Source organism: Paralichthys olivaceus, chromosome 21 (assembly GCF_024713975.1).
Source record: "Paralichthys olivaceus isolate ysfri-2021 chromosome 21, ASM2471397v2, whole genome shotgun sequence".
Lineage (NCBI taxonomy): Eukaryota > Metazoa > Chordata > Actinopteri > Pleuronectiformes > Paralichthyidae > Paralichthys > Paralichthys olivaceus.
In genome coordinates this window covers 12,212,879-12,231,765 of record NC_091113.1, presented here as the reverse complement: position 1 = coordinate 12,231,765, position 18,887 = coordinate 12,212,879, and the positions used below count along the sequence as shown (strand labels likewise).

Below are 18,887 nucleotides of genomic sequence, written 5' to 3'. Positions count from 1 at the left end.
AATGCATTCAAATCTACTGGCATTGCAAATACACACTCAGATGTAACCACCCTTTGCATATTTCAACAGAGATCCAAACTGACGCCACTGTTCCCTGTCTCCATCCTCCTGCGTCTCAAGTCGTGCTATTGTGAGCAGCTCTGTAACCTTCTACCCTGAACCGTGACACACTCAGCCGTCCCTGACCTGGTTCACAAACTCCACGGCAGCCAATCAAATGAAGGCGTCGCAGAGATCGTGACTTTAATTATCTGGAGAGACAGAAGTAAAAGTCTTGCCTGTTGAACAGTAATCAGGCAGCAAAGCGAGAGGGAGCACACCACTGAATGCACTGATGAGTTTTAAGCAGGTTAAGAGACAGAATACAGCATTAAACAAATCAGGCAATACACAGAATACACAAGTCCTCTGGCTCAGCTGGAGGCTAATGATGCTCAACAGCCTCTAAAAGCCTCAGCACAGCAGGATTCACACAGTTGACAAAACCGGCGAGAGACTTACAGAAATCTTTAGATGGATACCGAGAGCCTCGTTTGCTCTGCCGAAAAGAGTATCTGCCTTTTTTGTTTTGCAAAAACTTCTTCATCTTGATTTGTCAAAATAGCAGGTGGCCTGCTAGCACCAAAAATATGCAATAAAAAAAATTAACCTCCCCTCTGATCACCCCACAACCCCAAAGTCAGACAGAAAGCGTGACAAGGTCAAGACACAGCCCCATTCTACCTCCCCTGAAACCACAGCAGCCTCCTCATGAGCAATGGGTGAGTGTGCATGAAAAGCCAGTGCAGCCTCTGTGACACCGTCAAGGAGTTGGTCCTGCGTCTCATCCCTGATTCATCCTGGGGCCAGCCTGCTTGCACACAGTGTTAATCAGAAAACTGGGACGCGTGCACCCGCGCACCTCGGCTCCTTAATAATTCTCTCTCCAAAAAGGGCTATTGTGAGGCCTCATTTTTCTATAAATACACCAATGTGTCTTTTTTTCCTGCTCCTCCTCTCTCGGCTAGGTGGCTCTCCGAGGGACTGCTCCTGGCCCAGAATCGCTCTGCGTCGGTGTGAGGAAGCCTGATGAGTACTAATTGGAGCGTCCGCTCGCCTGGAATTCTGTGTGTCCATGTGTGTGTGAGCACATTGAAATGCTCAGTCCATTGAGAAGGAGCAGGAGCAATTTAAGATCTTAGCCTGTAGGATTAGTAGGATTACGAGATGAATCTTCAGTGCTCCCACCCCCTCGCCATTAATACTGAAGGAACACATGCTCCTTGATGAATACATACACAGACTATAAGACATGTATTGTTAGGTGGGGACAAAACATTGCAGTGTCAATATTCAGAGAATCTTAAATCCACTGTGTAAACCTTTCTTTATTGATTATATCATCTTTCTTATTCTCCTGATGTCATAGGTTTATTTGTGGAATAATGAGACTGCAGAGAAAACTGGTGCAGTGTCACTTTCAGCCCATTCATCATGTGTCTCCTGGTCCAAGCGGTGGGCTGGACTGTGCTGGACGTGCACTGCTGTCTGTTACAGTAGTTTTTTTAATCTGCCCTTACATACAAATAACTGCTTTAATTATAGGTATTAACATTATTATTAATGCTAAAACTGAGTTTACTGACAATTTGCCAATCATCACTTAATTTGTGTGTAATAATTAATTGACATTTCTTTATTATTTCTGAACTTTTCCCTCTATTTTCTGAAATGTCATATCCAACTAAAAAGACTGACTGAGACAATAATCAGCCTATCGATCAATAATACAAATAATTTTTGTTTCTGTCCTAATTACAGGCCACAGGTTGTAAGGATTAAAAAGGTCATATTATCCCTGTGACCATAAAATGACAATGTTTTGATGCAGGGGGGGGGGTTAATGACTATGGTGATTGACAGAAAATTAATGACCAAGAATTTAAAGAAGATTTGCTGAATAAAACATAAATAGTAAATGCTCTGTATTTATATAGAGCTTTTGTGGTCTTTTTTTTTTTATTATTAATATAATTGAATATTATTGTTAGGGCACCTCAGATATAATAATAAAAAATTAATTCAGTAGAGTGGCCTGGCTGCAGGTGAGTCTGTTGTAGTGTGAACTGTCATTAGTGGCTAAGCACAGAGTAAGGAACAGGCAGAGCGGTACAAACTGAATAATTAAACACAAATGACTTATATGTGCAAACAAACACTGTTCACGCCATTCAAACTCTCCTCTTACTCTACAGCCAAGACAGTTAACTCGTGTTTGACAACCAACATTTCAAAGGTACCTGAGTCTAATCAAACTGCTCCTGTCTTTCCACTTTGCTAACACTGCATGCATTTGATCACATATTCATTATAGTTTACTTACAATATGTTTTATACAGGAGTTACCTTTGAGACCAGCTAAACTAGCACCTTATCAATAATAAAGAGCTTAAAAAGTATTAAGAAACACTTTCCAACTCCAATCTGTAGCCACACACATTCTGTGCATTTCGACTGATCACCTATTTAGTTTAAGAAACATTTGAAATGACCAAAGGCACCAGCACAGCACAACACAACACAACTGCAGCACCACCACACGCCTGTTACCTTTTTAAGCAGCATCCACAGACGTGCACACACGGCTCCTGAGAGACGCTCCCCTCTCCGGCACTGGGAGCTGTAATATGAGTGTTTGGCCATGTCCGCAACCAGATCCATCAGGTGTCTTGTGATGTTGCATTGAGCGAAGCGCTGGATCTCAGTCGGTTATGTATGTTGACACTGGAGTCAAACATCTTCACTCTCCTGTCTTCTTACTAAGTGGGATTTTGAGACTGTGAGACAGGAATCTGTTTTTTTCCAGTGTTGGAATGTGACTAAGTACATTTACTCAGGGACTGTACAAATACAAATAATGAAAGTGTTTTTCTTTGGCATGCACATAAATCCTCAAATAATACTTAGTATTATAGCATGTGACTACATAGGGGATCTGGATAATTTAAGATAATATAAGATAAGAACAACTTTACAAAAAGAAAATGCACCACTGCCTTAATTTCTTTAACATGAAATAAAACATTGGATCCATGTGGAAGCTTGTGTGGATCTCCTCCTCTACAAACTTGAAGCATTTGTTGTTATTTATAGATTTTTTCCACATTTTCTGATATTTAATAGACCAACAGGTGAGAGCTAACCTGGGATAGTTATGTTATATGCATGGTGGTTGGATTTGAAATAAAAAAAAATCATATTTAATGATGAACACTGCTGAATAGAGCTCAACATGTTCTAATATTAAACTTTCAAATATACATTAACAACATGGAGACAGAGATCTCCTCCTCCTCCTCCTCCTCCTCCTACCTGTAGCAGCAGCAGGTTAGCTCTTAGCTTGGAGGTTAGCTCTGTGGGTTAGCTACATAGATGCTAAGGAAATGGCATTGTTTAGAGAGGTGGAAACTGAAGCTGGAGCGACAAACCTCAGCAGCAGCATTAGCCTCATGTAAACATGTGATAACCCCCCGAGAGGCAGCCATGTGTGACTAGACTAGAAGGTGAGACAGAGATTAGTTTGTGTTGGTGGCTTTGACAGAGTCCATGGTTAGGTTCGCTAACGTAGGGCAGTGGACTTACTGTACTGTAGCTTAGCATGCTAACGCAGACTGCTCCTGTGGTTTACAAGACGATCGCTGTTTTATTCCGTTTAAATGTCTGAAGGGAAAGAAAGAGGAGACGTGACAGCAGCATCCCGCTGAGTTTCCACGTTGTTTACAGAGAGATCGTGGCTTAAACACCTGTTGTTGTTGTTGTTGTTGTTGTTGTGTGTTTGTGAAGCTGACAGGTGAAGCATGGATTTCCTCAGTCTGTTCGCTGTCTACGTGCTGCTGGTGCTCACGTGCATTGTGCTGTTGTGTAAATACTCAGGTCAACAGCAAACTCCGTTTCACTTATTCTTCAACTCAGTTGTGAAGGTAAGAAAGAAAAGCCTCTGGAACTATTTTTAATACAACACACTGACACTAGGTGGCGCTGTTGCACCGTTAATCTTCATGTACAACGCTCCACGATACACTGTGTTTTTTATACTTTGTTCAACTATGACACAAATAACAAACTTTAGGCATCACATTAGAATTAATTACACCAGTTGCTCAATGCAATGTTTTATAATCCCTCCTATATTTTGTATTTCTAGTTATTTTCTAAGTCTGCACATATTTCTCTCTGCTCCTGTCGGGAGCAACTGTAAAACATAAATATAATTATGAATTGTCCAAATGAAACATAATGAATAACAATAGACATTAATAAAACTATATATAGGAACATAACAGATTGTTACAATGAATAGACTCCGAATGCATCTTAAATAAATTCTAACAGATTCTAAAAATAACATGACAACTTGGTTTTATGGATGTGGAATTAAGTTGTTGCTATTTTTCCTCACAGGTCGTCGCACCCATTACACCCAAATGGCTCCAGACGTTTTCACAGCGGACCTTACACAGGCTGTTTCATCAAAGGTTGGAAATTAAGAATGTTAGAAATCTGTTGTCGTAATCTATTTCATTAAGTCTTACCTGGATAATATAACCTTTGGATTTTAGTGTTGAACAATTTAGCTGCCTTAAGTCTGTGTGATCTCAACCACACTTGATTTATTTAATTCTATTTATAACACTATTTTACGTACACACCCATTTATCAATGTATGGGCCCATGTTGTTGATATATATGCTGTCATGTTCCACAATTTGTACGTCTCACAAAGGGGGTTTCATGGATTTCTGATTTAATTCCCACTCTTTTCACTCGGAATATACTTTTAAGTTATTAAAGTGCTGTATCAATAACATGTATTATTTTCTTGTATCTGCAGGAGCAACATGTTCATCTATCTGCATTTCCTCCTGGAGTTCGCTGTGTATGCAGAGTTCACCTATGAGGTGCTTGGCTTCTGCAGGGAGATGGACACCACTCTGACCAGCCTGTCAGTGCCTTACATCCTACTGGCCGTCAAGACCTTCTTCTTTTACCTCTGCATCAAGAGAGATCCAGGTCAATTTCAGAGAAGCTGCAGTAAATTCAAACACGTGTGGGGCAGGGGAAGTATACCTGACACACTTACTGGAACTCTACCCAACATGACAGAGGCCAAATTATGTCACTTTATGTGTAATATTTAAGAGAATTGAGACACAGACCACCTTTTATTAAGTAGTAGTAAAACCATACACTTGTTAATAAAGAATCTCAACTTCTCTTACAATCCGGAAAAGAAACCAAAATAACTCGGGTACGAGTGCTCTGATGTCATTCAGAGCCAGATTCTGGACAGTAGTGACTGGGGAGCCGCTGTATCGAGGTCCCACTGATACACACGCTCGACCAATCGTGAGTCAGTCTCAGCCGTCAATCATTATGTTTCAGCCTGTTTTTATAGCATCACATAACTCATTGAAACCGAACTTACTGGAAATATAAACGTTAGAAAACACATCAGTGTGATAAGAACGAACTCAAATGTTGTGTTGTTCAACTTTATATACAGTCTATGAGTAAAACAGGTAAAAATGCAGCATCCTCATGTAGGTCCATGTTTTGGGAAACACAAACGCAGCTGCTGTGTGCTTGAATTCATGTTTACCTGCTCCCTTAATTGATGTGTTGATAAGTTCTGGACAGGATTTTATTACACTGCACTATTTTTACTTAACTTTCTCATTACTCACCTTCTCCTTGATTCAACAGGCACAGTTACAAAGAAGAAACTCGCTGGTCAGCAGCACATCTATCCATATGACCAGAGATTATTCCACCCGGGGGTCTCCTGTCCGACCTGCCAGCTCATCAAACCGGCTCGCTCCAAACACTGCAGTGAGTAATCTGATACATGTTGTACCTGCTCTCCTTTTCCCTCAGGGTTCAGACATTTAATAAATACTCACCATGTTGTTGCTTTCATTACCTTTACCAAACATTTGACCTCAATGTTGACAAAACATGTCATGCTGGTATTGTCCATTGTATTCATTTAGGAAATCAACTTCCATGTGAAGGTCAAAAAGAAAAAGAAATGGTACTTTTTGCTGCCTGTAAGCACCTGTCTGTATTTCAGGGGTGTGCGACAGGTGTGTGCAGCGTTTCGACCACCACTGTGTCTGGGTGAACAACTGCATTGGTGCCCTGAACACACGGTACTTCCTGCTCTACCTCTTCAGCGTTTGTGCCATGGCAGGAGACATCGCTGTACTAACAGCAGACATGCTGCTTCATGCCGTTTTGCGCTCAGGACTTCTGAGGGCCAGTTATATAGATGAATACGGCGAGCAGCAGACAGCCGGGCCTCTGTTTGTCGTACAGGTGAGACCAAGCACTGAGAGAGTTTTCTATACATATGCTGCAGCCATGTTTTGTACCTCAGCCAAGGAGGTTATGTTTACGTTATGTTCACTGTTTTGTGTATGATCATTTGTTTGAATTGTTGCGTAACAATTCCAAAACCAATTAGCACCAAATGCGGTGGAAGGATTGGGCATTGGCCACAGAAGAACCTGTTCAATTTTGGTATTTTTCAAATAATTTCCCTTAACATGGACATTTGGTCAATTTCTTAAAGAATAATACAAAGATCTTTGATGTTGAAATCTGAGTTCTTACAATTTGGTGCAAACATAATGCTACATTAATGATTTTTTGATTATTTTTAATGGCTAACAACATTTTAGAACTGTTTTAGAACATTTGACACCTCAACAGGTAGCATATAGAAACAACATGACATAATCAACTCACCATTACTACATCAGGTTGACTTCAATTTAAATGAAATAATGTAGAAAATAAATAAAAATGTTAAGGCCTTCTGCTGTGCTACTTAAAATGTTCTTCTAGAAAATGACAGATTTTTATTTGCAGTTACAGCCCGTGGCCACTTTCCCTAAAACTGTGAGACAGGACTGTTTGACCTTGGTGGACTAATGTGCTCTACTTAGCACCATTGTTGTAACCCAAGTGAAATAATGCTCTTTTCCTTTTTCCCCTCTGTCCCTCCAGCATCTGTTCCTGACCTTTCCCAGAATCGTCTTCATGTTGGGCTTTCTGGTCTTTGTCTTCTTCCTGCTGGCGAGTTACGCCCTGTTCCATTCCTATTTGGCTCTTGTCAACCAAACCTCCAACGAGTGGTACAAAAGTAGAGGTTACGTTTGTCAGCACTGTCACCCGACGTCAGCAGCGGACCACCTCTGTGGGCCAGCGCCAGATCACTCGAAAAGATACTTCTACAGCCGAGGGCTTCTCAGAAACCTGGGGGAGATTTTCTACCCACTGCAACCTGTTCGGAAAAAAGACAACTGAAAACAGACACTGCCCCCTGTGTTGTTATGCTGCATTTAATGTACGTCCCTTTGGCATTTACTGTCTGACTGTTGAAATAAAGTTTACATTTGTGGTATATATATGAGCTCTGGTGTCTATCTCCCATGAGATGTAGTGAATTCAAAATCTGTGCTCCAAACAAAAGTTATCCTTGTCATGTCAGATCAATGTCTTTTAATATAATGTTCCAGCTGCAGATTTAAAAAAGATTTATTTAATCCCTTTTTATTCCTATGGCTGCTTTCAATCAAAGCACAAATGTTTCTTGAGCCGGAGCAAATTACATTACATGCAATTAGTTCTCTGTGAATCGCATACTTTAGATACAGTTGTATTTTTTTTGTTGGGTGATTGCTGATTAGGGATTTGAAGGAAATTGATTATTTAATGAAAACATTTAATAAAACCTTTGTGTCAGCGGTTAACAAAACCAGCTGGAGAATTCATCTGGTGAAAACACACAAACAGCCCAGAGGCAAAATTGTTGCATTCACAATGTTTGTAAAAGGGAAACACTGCAAGCCTCAGTGCTCAGCTCAGATTTTATCTAGATCAGATTTGTTTTATGCAGCTGTTCACATTATCTTTTTAAATGTGGCCTGGATCAAACTCCAATGTGAACTGGTCATGGCCCTGATGTGAGGAACAAGAAGAAGACGTCAGTGTATGGATGCTGTGAGAGGAAGTAAACAAGGAGCAGAAGTCTGTAAACACATGGAGGCCACAGATGTGAGCGTCCACGGTTTCTCCTGATAGGCATTCATACACAGACCGGTTACGATACAACCTCTGTTGTTGCCGTCTTCCAAGTCTCCCACCCGTCCCTTCGCAAAAATTACGAGGAATGTCGATGTAGGGTGACGTAAAAGTCGCATTGAAGTCAGATACTGGTCACACGGCTGCTTAGACTGAAGTCACATTTAAAAACAATCTGAATCTGATGTGAAAAGATCAGATTGCATGTGATTTGTGATGTTCACACTGACATTAAACTATCAGATCTGGCTCACCTGGGGGACAAAATCAGATTTGCATCATACCCCCCCCAGGCCCCTGAAGCTCATAGCTGCAGCCCTGTCACTGACTCCGGGGTCCTGTCCCTTTAAGCCGGTGCGGAAGTGAACACACATCTGATGTAAGTTGTGTGTAGAAGGTCAGAGCTTCAATCCGGTTCATGTCAATGCTTCGCTTTTCAAACCAAACCGGTTTCCTGGGTTTGTACTTTACCACACGAGCTCTCCACACACGCTGCCGCTGAACCTGCTGACAGCCGCTCACTCCCGGGACTTCGCTCGGTAGTTGGACGAAGTTGACATTTTGAATTTCATTGATTCTGTCGCCTCTGTCCTTCCTCGCTCATGTCTGCGGCCAAATGCACTCGGTTGACCGGGGCGCTGGGGAAGCAGCTGCTGGAGTCGGTGGACAGCGTCCTGTTCGACTGCGACGGGGTGATCTGGCGCGGGGAGCAGGCCATCCCCGGAGCCTCCGAGGTCATCCACCTGCTGAAGGAGCGCGGCAAGAGGGTCTTCTTCGTCACCAACAACAGCAGCAAGACCCGGAGGATGTACGCCGACAAGATGTCCAAGCTGGGCTTCGACGTGCGGGAGGAGGAGGTGTTCGGTACCGCGTACTGCTCCGCCGTGTACCTGAAGACGGTGTGCGAGCTGCGGGGGAAAGTCTACCTGATCGGCAGCAGAGCCATGGAGCAGGAGCTGGAGGCCGTAGGGATCCAGCAGACCGGGGTGGGACCGGACCACGTCTCCGGGAAGCAGGCCGACTGGGCCAACGTGCCCCTGGACCCCGAGGTGAAGGCGGTGGTGGTCGGCTTCGATGAGCACTTCAGCTACATGAAGCTGAACAGAGCCCTGCAGTACCTGAGCCAGCAGGGCTGTCTGTTCGTGGGGACCAACAGGGACACCAGGCTGCCCCTGGAGGGAGGCAAGGCAGTCCCAGGTAGGATTCAAACTCACACACAACTGCTCTCCTGTCAAATATCAGAGATCCATTTAGTTCAGGGATCCCAATCCCAATCTATCTATCTATCTATCTATCTAAGATATAAGGTTTTGATTAACTTTATTTAAAGGTTCAGTGTGTAGAATGTTGTGACATCTAGTGGTGAACTTGCATGTTGCTCATAAAAACTCAAAATGTGTTTAGTTTGTTTAGTTTTGACAACTGTAAAAAACACGGCGGCCTCCGTATAGAGGACCCGCTCCTGATGTAAATGTATTTAAATATAAAAGGCCCATTTTAGGGGAAAGAAAACAGCAATTCATACAATTTAGATTATTACACACTAGTGGAAACATCAATAGGGTTGTTTCATATAATGTATACACCTAAATCTTACACACTGAACCTTTAAGGGATGGGAATCACAAGGTAACTCAGGATACATGGCCTACAATAATGATAACCATCCACTTGTCTGATTTTATGCTGTATTGGTGACCCAAAGGCAGTTTTCCACTCGTAGTGGACAATTAAGTTCTATTAATTAACTAACTCATTCATTCATTCCAATACTACGATGGCCGAGAGAGCTCAACGCACTGCAAATTAAGAAAACACATGCAAATAGAAAAAAACAACAAATTATTTCATGGTAGACAAAACACATTATATAAAATGTGTCACAGAGCTCAGATTTTCTTTTGATAGCACAAAGAATGAAGTAAAATAGTGATCTGCAGTTACATGAAGCAAAAGGTCACATCACCTCCTGACACTCGCCCCCCCCCCCCTCAGGTACAGGCTGCCTGCTACAGGCCGTCGAGACTGCCGCCCAGCGCCAGGCCCAGACTGTCGGCAAACCCAACCACTTCATGTTCGACTGTGTGGACTCCCAGTTCAGCGTGGACCGCAACCGCTGCCTGATGGTGGGCGACCGCCTAGACACTGATATATTACTGGGCTCCAACTGCGGCCTGAAGACCCTCCTCACCCTCACAGGGGTCAGCACGGTGGCTGATGCTGAGGCCCACCAGAAGAGCGGTTGTGCAGAGAGGCAGGGGATGGTTCCGGATTATTACGTGGAGAGCATCGCAGATCTCCTCCCAGTTCTGCAGGGATGAGAGCGCCCCTGGTCTGTCGAGCAGAAGAGTAGCTACGTGATAGCCTAGCTGCTGCACATCTGAGGAAGTTGGGTAGCCTGTCACACGCCAGTGTTCATCGTCATTAAAGCTGCTTTCAGACTGGTGCTGAAGTCTGGATATTTTGCTGGGATTTTGCGCAGGATCTGTACGTGAGAATTCAAATGTCAGAGTCAGTTGCTCTGGATATTTTCTGGGAACTGAGTCCATTTGAGAATGCAGCAGGAAAATTTCCAGTGAGCATGTTTGCATGTTGATGAAGATGAGAGTCAAGAGCCTTTAACGGCATGTTCTACGTTAATGCCACCTCATCTGCTCCTGACATTTCCCTGTTGTTTTTTTCCTGCTGCGTTCTTCGTATGTAAACGGCAAAATCTTGATAAATATGTAGACTTAATATTCCGAACATCTCATGAGGTCATGTATAAAAGTGGCTTAATATTCAGAACATCGCTACAACAAACTCACAACTGTTGTGTGACAGAGGAGACAAAAAAATATTCTAGAGCGGCTACCCAGAGTTCGTCAGCACTTTTGTCGTTTACTAAACCATTACATTATATAAGTAAAGGATTTATAACATGAAAAAATTGACTTCCAGTATTGTTTCAATGCAATTTTTAAGTGTTAAATGGAAGAGTATGTAGTTTTGGTTCCTTTTTTGGGTCAAGGAGAGAGGTGGTGTACTTTGAAAGACCTGATCCTGTGTGTGGTGCAATCTCGCCTTAAGCAACATGTCAAAATCAAGAAGGGAAATAAGCAAACACACAGTTTCAATAGTTCGGTGAAACGTGTGCAAGCAGATAATACAACTAAAATGCACTGACCCTTTATGACTTGAGCTTTGTATATTTCAACACCTCAACAGATTGTGCTCATATTTGCTTTTACACTCATGGAATTTTGAAATTATATCCAGTCCTTTTTGTCTGTCAAGTTATTATTGATAGATTTAAGATCATCTGTCTTCCTTTTTACCGTCCACTCTCTGTTCCTCCTGCTGTCACTGAAATCCAGTCTGTAATAAAACATAATCTGTCCTTACTGCATCCATCTCTGCTTTCTGTTCAAAGTGAACATGGCTCACTTGCCTCTTAACCCTGCGCTTAAAGTCACCTTGGGGCTTGTCATCGGCTGGACTACAGCAGCATATCAACTCTCACCTGATGAGAGAGACTTTCCCTTTGTCCTTTGTGCGGCCCGGGGCGGGCGGCCAACTCCTCATGTGAGTGCACGTTAAGAATAAGAGTGAATGAAAGGATGGATGATGCTAAAGAGGCACATTAAGTCATATCAGGCAGGAAAGACGAAGGGAAAAAATGAGGAAATTGCAGGAAGACAAAAGCGGATTCAGGGTTTTTTTGTGTGAAGGGACTGGAGAGGTAAAGGAGGAGGAGGTGGTGGTGGGGGAAGAAAAAGGTGGGAGGTCTGACAAAGAGGAGCTGACCAGGTGAACGGAGTCTCAGTCGGTGCTGGTCATGACCGCAGCTCCATGTCGATAGCCACAAGAAGGCAGTGAGGAGCCGTCAAGGGACACAGGATGGTGACGTGTTGGAAACGATCAGAAAACCGCCTGGAGGAAACTCAGTGCACGGTAAGAACACAGCTTCTAATTCAACTGAAGAAAACTGAATGATGGAGGGATTTGCATGTGAGGGGTCAAGGAATCCGTTTGGGGTTTTGTTCTGCATGTGTTTCCAAACGCTTTCCCACAGTAGCAGCCACACAATAGGACAGAAATTGGCAGCAATACAGTAGTTTTCAAAAGAATATTGTCTAATTTTCCTGCCACAGTTGAATGTTTACGTCCTGTAAACTCAAGTTCTTTTTAAAGAGCTTGTCATTAGCTCTTATGTGTGCTAACGTCTCTTCAGGATGGGGCTCCGCCTGCAGCCCTTCAGTCCCATTTTCCACATAAGGCATTCTGGGTCAGCCTCTCAGCCTCTCTGCTCTTGCTCGTCATCACCCTCGGTTTGACGGGGCACCTCGGGCTGTCGCAACCCCACTCTCAGGTCTGACCCCTTCGCTGTAACTCCCACGTTGTCCCTCACTCGGCTGCCTACAATAATCCCAATGTGTTTTTCATGTAGCCTTCACAGATCGTGAGGGTCTCGGTTCAAGATCAGACTGGAGTGGTGATCAATCAGTCGGCGGTGGTGGACCAGCAGAATGACCTGGTGACCTTTTCGGTGACCTCGCCGGCAAATCAGACGTCCACCGTGCTGTTCGATGTCAAACACGTGCGTATAGGTGATTTACAGTATGACTCACATGCTATCTACATGAGAAGTAACGCTATTGGACAAACGTCTGTCTGTGTTGCAGGGTTTGATATGTTACAAACCAGTGGACCAGGACACCTGCTTCCTGCAAAAGATGGAGGAGTCTGATTATGACAACGTGCACTCCCTCCTTCATGAGCAAACACACCAGGTAACGGGCACGTGAGAACTCAACGGTTGAGGGTTACATAACGGGGCCCCCCCACCTCGCCGCATTCAGGATATGTGAGTCTAAATTAAGAAGAAGAGAAAGCTGGGGTTGCCCTTTCAGCTCTGCCAGCTTCCTCTAAAGTCTCTGCCTCACTAATGTGCGAACTGGCGTTTCTGACTCTGACTCACAGCTTTTTTATCCCCTGAGCCAGGATCTGCTGGGGTTCATACGTTTTGCATCACTTCCCACTCTGTACAAAAGAGAAAGGTGAGGCATACAGGGCTTGGAAGGGCCTGCACAGTCCCCCCCCTCTCTCTCCCGCCTCCACGGCTGAATTCCTCAGCACATCTGATCCTGCCAGCCCCCTCGGCGTGCCCAGGATCTCTTACAGGAGGCTTCACGGCTGCGAGCCTGAGCCCTCGAGCGAGGCACAATGGCCACTCTGTGTGAGGCTTTTAAGACTCCTCTGTTGGAATTAATGCAGCCTGAAGCATCTGTGTTTGTCTGCATGGTGAAAAATACCCGGATCTTTAATGTTGACGTCCATATTTCATCATTCTCCTCAGTCCTGCTGAATTCAGATGTGATTTGAATGGGAGCATCTGATTCTCAACTGTTATCTGAGGAAACGAGCAGGTGAATGGTCATGTTGTCGTCCAGAGATGTGATGTGGGACCTCGCAGGGATTCGGTTTCTCTGCCTGATCATAGTTTTTTCTTGCACAATAGCCCATTTCCATGCATCAAAAGCCGCTGAGCAGTTTTGTGATCCCGTCCGGTGGTGTCACGTATCTCAACCAGGCTGCAAATCGCAGACATTCAATCTACGTTAGGTGGAATAGAGAGAGGATGGAGAATAGATGTAGTTTGAGGCACAATGGTCTTGGTCACTCAGAGCGGAGGAATACTGGCTGTTATGTGCCTCACTCGAGCATAACAGCGCTCTAAGTAGCTCTGTATCGAAGCCAATCAGCAGCGTAAGTGGCACAATTATTTACCGCCTTTGTGATGAGCAAGAAGTGGGACCTCGTTGACCTCAGCAGAGGAGATATCAGCAGCTTCAGTTTCAATCTTTTTCTTTGTCCTTGTTCATATCTCCATCGCGTTCACTTACATATATTCCCATTACCTTGAAACTGTGATGTGATTTCTCACACTTTTTTAATGACAATGCAGAAGACAGAACTTCTCGTTTGTGGTGGATTTTTGTGCTGAGATGCTGAAATATTATTTGTCTGCTCAGCAGAGTCACTTCCAGCTGTCTGGGAACGAGACACAGAGGCAGACAGAGTTCCTGGGGGTGCTGGCAGCCAGTCAGGTGGAAGTGTCCACTCTCGAGGAGCCTCTGCAGGCGCTGTGTCATAACAGCTCCGTCCACTGGACCAGGAGGGCAAACGGTGAGGACAGTCAAAAAATGAGAGAATAAACTAAAAAGGGTTGTTGTGAAGAGATGTAATGTAAACGAACCACATCCTTTCACTGGTGATGTCCTTCTGTATTAAGACGAGTCAGTCCCCTCACACAAACTGTATCAGTGGAGAACCACGTGTATTCAAACAGGAGTACATTAACTATTTACTCCCGAGTAATGTTTGGTGAAAGGTTCTATGCTTAACAAATGATTTGTTTTCTAAGGTTTGAGAGTATTTAGGGCTTTAGGCCTTCTGGATTTTTCATTGGATTTGAGAACAATAACAAAAAATTAGACTAACACCAGCCTTATCTGATTATTTACCTGATAAAAAGTGAGAAAATAGTCCAACATGTCCATTATAAATCATTTCAATGTGTTCTTCACATCCATATGGTCAGAAACCACAATGAGTTTCAGTAAAGTGTCATAATTGAGCAAATTCTCACATTTGAGAAGCAGAAATGCTGAACCTGACATTTTATTACATTTGTAGCCAACATTTTGGCTTCATAATAAAAAAATAAAAAACGTGAAAGCCTTTATTTGTCAGCACCACAGAGGCTACGCATGCATGGTTTTTAAATTTGATCAGCTTACAACTCCGTAATGCTGCTGAAACTTAACCCTCGTCTATGTTCATTGACCTTTCCACTTCGGCAGGCTGAAAAAAAAAACACCTGGTACTTAACTGTACACCCACTCATCAACCTAATACATGTGGTGGTGAATGTGAATTATGTGGAAAGACTGCTCTTCTTGACATGGACCATGCGACCGTGACATTTTGTGCTTTTTCTCCATCGATAAAAGGCTCAAAATTGTATTCTGGGTCTTTTAACATTACATATGCCACATGCCATGTTGCACCTACCGGTGGAGACTATCTTCTGGACCCACACCCACATTTATGGAGGCTGTAAAAAAAACTGGAATTCCGCATCGTCTCGTTATGTTTTCAACAACTTCATCACATTTCTTAAAGAGTCATCATAGTCTTCCTCCCTCTCTGTCTCTCAGGCCCAGGCAAACAGAGGCTGGTCTACTTCTGCATCGACATCTGTTTCCCCAGCAACATCTGTGTGTCTGTGTGTTTCTACTACCTGCCAGAGTGACTGTACGTGTTCACTTCTTCTCCTCCCCGCAAACAATCAGGGAAAAGGCAAAGTTGTCTTTTTAGGTGTCCCTCTGCAAGACCGAAAATTGTAAAAGAACAGAACAAAAGGCAGCTTTGACTGTTTCCTTTGTGCCATACAGCCGCCGGTAAACCAGTTTCCACCCTTCAGAGAGAGCAAAGACATGAAGACAGGCTGTCACAGTTATCGCCGGAGCCCCATCGTCACCCCCTTCATGTGTAATACCCTCTGGTGGCACGCTTCAGAGATTACAGAAGAAAGAATCCCTTTTTTTGGTACATGCCTCCAATTGTATTTCCTGTAACCCACTACTGCAGTTGTATTATGTGTAGCCATTCCTGTTGCAGTGTTTTGATCTGCCTAATAAAAGATGTTGGTTAATTTGTCTTCAGTTTTTCTTCGACAGAGTGAAAAAATGAAAACATTTATATTATCACCATTTATTCTCAATCCACGTGGAATCATCAAGAATAGCACATCTTTAAATATAGAGCATTAAATGAATTATCATACATGACAGATCAATTATGAAGGTGAAGAATAACGTGGTCCTTTTGGTTCAATAAATACAGTGTACTTATAAAAACAAAGACTTGAAATTGTATTTGTTTCTGCACTGAGAAATGAAGTTAAAACCTGTGGGGAAGTCGATAAACACTATTGTGTATTTTCATCAGACTCAAACCTCAAGTCCATAATTGAATACTTACAGGCATCTGGCAGGAAGAACCGTCATTACGTTCAAACAAGCCCCTGCTTTCTTCCAAGATAATTTCAGGGAGAACTTTTTTAAAAATTCCCATTGATGCCAAGAGACGTACATCGTCTGGTTTTGAGTCACATCTTCCAAAGAGTCTTTATGCCACCCCCTGCAGCGACCGTCTGCCATGTCCTGCCAGTTCACCTCCTTCCTCTTCAGCCCAGCACACTGTCATTGAAGGCCAGACACACCACGGCCTTCTGGTGGCCGCTGTATTCCCTCTTGATCTCACCGGTTTCCACACACCACAGGCGAGCCAGGTTGTCTGAGGACGCTGCGGACAGAAGACAAACTTATATATATAACTTACTTTATAATGACGGTCAGCTAAGTCATAACACTACTGAGTGAAAGATTATTCTTACAGAGCTTCAGAGGCAGGTCTAACTACAACCACAGACCACATATAAAGATGGACGATATGACTGCTGTCCAAAAGCTTATCATGTCACAATGGAATGGTTTTGCTAGTAGAGTGTCTTGAAATTGCGTTGTTGCTGGGGCGCGTGTACTGACCAGTCACAATATACTGGGAGTCTCCAGAGAAGGCGCAGTCCCACATCCAGCCTCTCGACGTCTCTCCGGGATTGTTGCTCTTGATGCTCAGTTCAGTCATGAGTGAGAAATTGGACGTTCTCCAGATCTTACAGGTCTGATCTGCTGAGCAGGTGGCGAGTAGTCTGGAGGTGAGGACAAACACAGGCAGTTTATATCATCACCATCAGTGCAGTAAACTGGTTTTTTTTTGAGAAAACAAAAGCAGATATGGTAAATAACAGCAGTTTCTGGACAGCTAGTGTGTAAAGAGAGGGATACTCACGTTGAATCGGGGCTGAACTTGCAGCGGAGCGAGTAGCGTTTGTGTGCTGGGATCTTAGTTTTGGGAATGAGCTGAGTCACTTCATCTCCGATGCCTCCAGCGAGGTTCCACACGTAACAGTTTCCCTGTTCAGGAGGACAAAGGAGGGGGTTTCAGTTGTAGGATTTACCTTGACCCTCCACATTATTTGGACTGTTCGTGCACTGACCGAGCTGTTGACTGCCGCCATGTAACTGGCATCTGGGTCAATGTGGACTGAGTTGATCGAGACCTCGGGCTCAGGAATCAGCTGTTCGTTGTGGTCAGTCTTGAGATCCCAGATATGAATCACTCCACTCTGGTCTCCTACAATCAGCTCGGCCTGAAAGACACAACATCAGCGTTTCCTGACATCGTCCGACGGTAAACCACACGCTCTGATTGACATAAAGTAATAAAATAAACACCCTTTTATCTCAGACTATTAAATAACAAGTAACATGTCAGTGGCTCACCTGGTTAGGATGCAGGCAAACACAGTTGATTGGAGCGTTGACTTGAAAAATCCTCTGACACTGCAGATTTCTTGACCTATAGAAAGGAGCAGGAGTAAAAGTGTGAATATATAGAGATTATCATATACGATGTGAGCACGCATTCCCATACCTCAGGTCCCAGATGCGAGCCATGCAGTCCTCTCCCCCCGTGTACATCCAGCGCCCATCTTCATGGAAGCCCACAGACGTGATGTTCTTGGTTACTCCATCGTAGTTGATCACAGGGTTGGGGTTGTTGGAGTTCAGGTCATACATACGGATGTGCTGATACCCTAGAAAAGATTGAATGACATAATGAAGCCATGACTTTGATTAAGCAGTCCAAGTATTAAAGGATTGGAAGAAACAAACAAAAAACTTCACCAACCTGCAGCTGCAATCATACTCCTGTCTGGTGTCACCTCAAGTGAATTTACTTGCTGGCAGGAAATGTTGAGGTTTATAGTTTATTATTTATTATAACATTTAACAGCTAGGTAGTAATCATGGATTCACTATAAGACAACTTGAACAAGGTTCTCTAGAGCAGAGGGACACCATGAAATGCTTATGTCATCTAAACACACTGGAAAGACTTGTCCTACTTATGAAAGACACCTCAGACCACATTTTCTTCAGACTTCAGGAGACAAGATACTGTCCCTGGCCGCTTCTAACACCCTGTGAGTGTGGAGGATACAGAGTCCTGGTGCTGGACGGTCCTGGTGCAGATGCCGCTGTGGGCCTGCCAGAAGCGTACCGTGTGGTCGTAACCAGCCGTGGCCAGAATGACCGGGTCGCTGCCCACCGTGCCCTGGTTCACGTTCATGCTCGATACCGCAGGGAGGGAGGAAGGTAAGACACTGAGGAGCAGACAGGCAGACACTTACTGCAGCGTCAGTGCATTAAACACAACGTGGTGTGTTTATTCTCGTGCTGTGTAAAGAAAACACGAATCTTACAACGCACAGGCTAACGTTAGCAAAGTAGCTTGACTCCGCCTGTCAGGGAATTCATACAATCATCTGACACACCGTGTCTTTGTCTTATTGTAGGAAATAACTTACAACAGCTTCTGTCTCTAAATAAAGAAAAACAAAGAGAAAAGACAAGTTGTCTTTACCTTCAGTTGATGTTGACGATGAGTTTAGTACGTCCCTGTAATGTGTCCCCTGGCAACATGTAGTAGTTTAAAAGTTCCGGGATTCTTAATCGGTGCACTCGCACCATCTACCGACTAATACGAATCATTGCAATAGAAATGGATGACATGAAAGTAAAACACCCTGGGTCAATAGAGATGTGGTGCAATCAACATTTTAATTTTAGTCAAAATATACTTTTGATTAC

The 18,887-nt window shown here is 43.6% G+C and overlaps 5 protein-coding genes across 11 annotated transcripts in view; 3 read left to right on the top strand and 2 right to left on the bottom strand.

Annotated features, from left to right (window-relative positions):
* Positions 1-1,152, bottom strand: part of grid2ipb (glutamate receptor, ionotropic, delta 2 (Grid2) interacting protein, b) — a 34,748-nt gene extending 33,596 nt beyond the window's left edge. For 3 of the 4 annotated variants that reach the window (XM_069517140.1, XM_069517141.1, XM_069517144.1), the window contains exon 1: positions 502-1,152. In XM_069517140.1, the coding sequence (XP_069373241.1) occupies positions 502-586 (85 nt within the window). In that variant the 5' untranslated portion in view covers positions 587-1,152. The remainder of the gene's footprint in view (positions 1-501) is intronic. The other variant, XM_069517142.1, reaches the window with a different exon arrangement.
* A 2,224-nt stretch (positions 1,153-3,376) lies between these two features.
* On the top strand, positions 3,377-7,446 carry zdhhc4 (zinc finger DHHC-type palmitoyltransferase 4). The gene is made up of 7 exons (XM_020111023.2): positions 3,377-3,542; positions 3,823-3,959; positions 4,441-4,514; positions 4,871-5,049; positions 5,743-5,868; positions 6,110-6,354; positions 7,048-7,446. Exons 2-7 carry the CDS (start codon positions 3,837-3,839, stop codon positions 7,345-7,347), a joined length of 1,047 nt encoding a protein of 348 aa, XP_019966582.1. The 5' UTR covers positions 3,377-3,542; positions 3,823-3,836; the 3' UTR covers positions 7,348-7,446.
* A 1,029-nt stretch (positions 7,447-8,475) lies between these two features.
* pgp (phosphoglycolate phosphatase) lies at positions 8,476-11,503 on the top strand. The gene is made up of 2 exons (XM_020111025.2): positions 8,476-9,321; positions 10,120-11,503. Exons 1-2 carry the CDS (start codon positions 8,727-8,729, stop codon positions 10,443-10,445), a joined length of 921 nt encoding a protein of 306 aa, XP_019966584.1. The 5' UTR covers positions 8,476-8,726; the 3' UTR covers positions 10,446-11,503.
* A 46-nt stretch (positions 11,504-11,549) lies between these two features.
* Positions 11,550-15,823, top strand: bricd5 (BRICHOS domain containing 5). 4 transcript variants are annotated; one of them, XM_069517378.1, is made up of 7 exons: positions 11,550-11,688; positions 11,835-12,057; positions 12,338-12,475; positions 12,554-12,703; positions 12,789-12,896; positions 14,142-14,292; positions 15,327-15,823. In XM_069517378.1, the coding sequence occupies exons 2-7, from the start codon at positions 12,004-12,006 to the stop codon at positions 15,419-15,421; spliced, it is 696 nt and encodes a 231-aa protein (XP_069373479.1). In that variant the 5' UTR covers positions 11,550-11,688; positions 11,835-12,003; the 3' UTR covers positions 15,422-15,823. The 4 variants fall into 4 exon arrangements, with proteins under 4 accessions (XP_069373479.1, XP_069373478.1, XP_019938879.2 ...); XM_069517377.1 differs by having other exon boundaries at positions 14,139-14,292; XM_020083320.2 differs by having other exon boundaries at positions 11,658-12,057; positions 14,139-14,292; positions 15,327-15,423; positions 15,564-15,823.
* Positions 15,824-15,866: 43 nt separating this feature from the next.
* Positions 15,867-18,784, bottom strand: mlst8 (MTOR associated protein, LST8 homolog (S. cerevisiae)). Its single transcript, XM_020083318.2, has 9 exons — positions 18,661-18,784; positions 18,238-18,400; positions 17,926-17,977; positions 17,668-17,830; positions 17,517-17,592; positions 17,231-17,383; positions 17,023-17,147; positions 16,719-16,882; positions 15,867-16,476 (listed from the first exon to the last, which is right to left on the bottom strand). The coding sequence occupies exons 2-9, from the start codon at positions 18,364-18,366 to the stop codon at positions 16,358-16,360; spliced, it is 981 nt and encodes a 326-aa protein (XP_019938877.1). The 5' UTR covers positions 18,367-18,400; positions 18,661-18,784; the 3' UTR covers positions 15,867-16,357.
* Between the last annotated feature and the right edge of the window lie 103 nt (positions 18,785-18,887).

Coding starts and splice junctions, on each gene's coding strand:
- zdhhc4 (XM_020111023.2), top strand. CDS start 3,837: ATGGATTTCCTCAGTCTGTTCGCTGTCTACGTGCTGCTGGTGCTCACG. Junction 3,960..4,440: donor TCTTCAACTCAGTTGTGAAG/GTAAGAAAGAAA, acceptor TTTTCCTCACAG/GTCGTCGCACCCATTACACC. Junction 5,869..6,109: donor GGCTCGCTCCAAACACTGCA/GTGAGTAATCTG, acceptor TCTGTATTTCAG/GGGTGTGCGACAGGTGTGTG.
- pgp (XM_020111025.2), top strand. CDS start 8,727: ATGTCTGCGGCCAAATGCACTCGGTTGACCGGGGCGCTGGGGAAGCAG. Junction 9,322..10,119: donor GGGAGGCAAGGCAGTCCCAG/GTAGGATTCAAA, acceptor CCCCCCCCTCAG/GTACAGGCTGCCTGCTACAG.
- bricd5 (XM_069517377.1), top strand. CDS start 12,004: ATGGTGACGTGTTGGAAACGATCAGAAAACCGCCTGGAGGAAACTCAG. Junction 12,476..12,553: donor TGTCGCAACCCCACTCTCAG/GTCTGACCCCTT, acceptor TTTTTCATGTAG/CCTTCACAGATCGTGAGGGT. Junction 14,293..15,326: donor CTGGACCAGGAGGGCAAACG/GTGAGGACAGTC, acceptor TCTGTCTCTCAG/GCCCAGGCAAACAGAGGCTG.
- mlst8 (XM_020083318.2), bottom strand. CDS start 18,366: ATGAACGTGAACCAGGGCACGGTGGGCAGCGACCCGGTCATTCTGGCC. Junction 17,831..17,925: donor GAGTATGATTGCAGCTGCAG/GTTGGTGAAGTT, acceptor AATCTTTTCTAG/GGTATCAGCACATCCGTATG. Junction 17,384..17,516: donor TTTGCCTGCATCCTAACCAG/GTGAGCCACTGA, acceptor TGTGTCTTTCAG/GCCGAGCTGATTGTAGGAGA.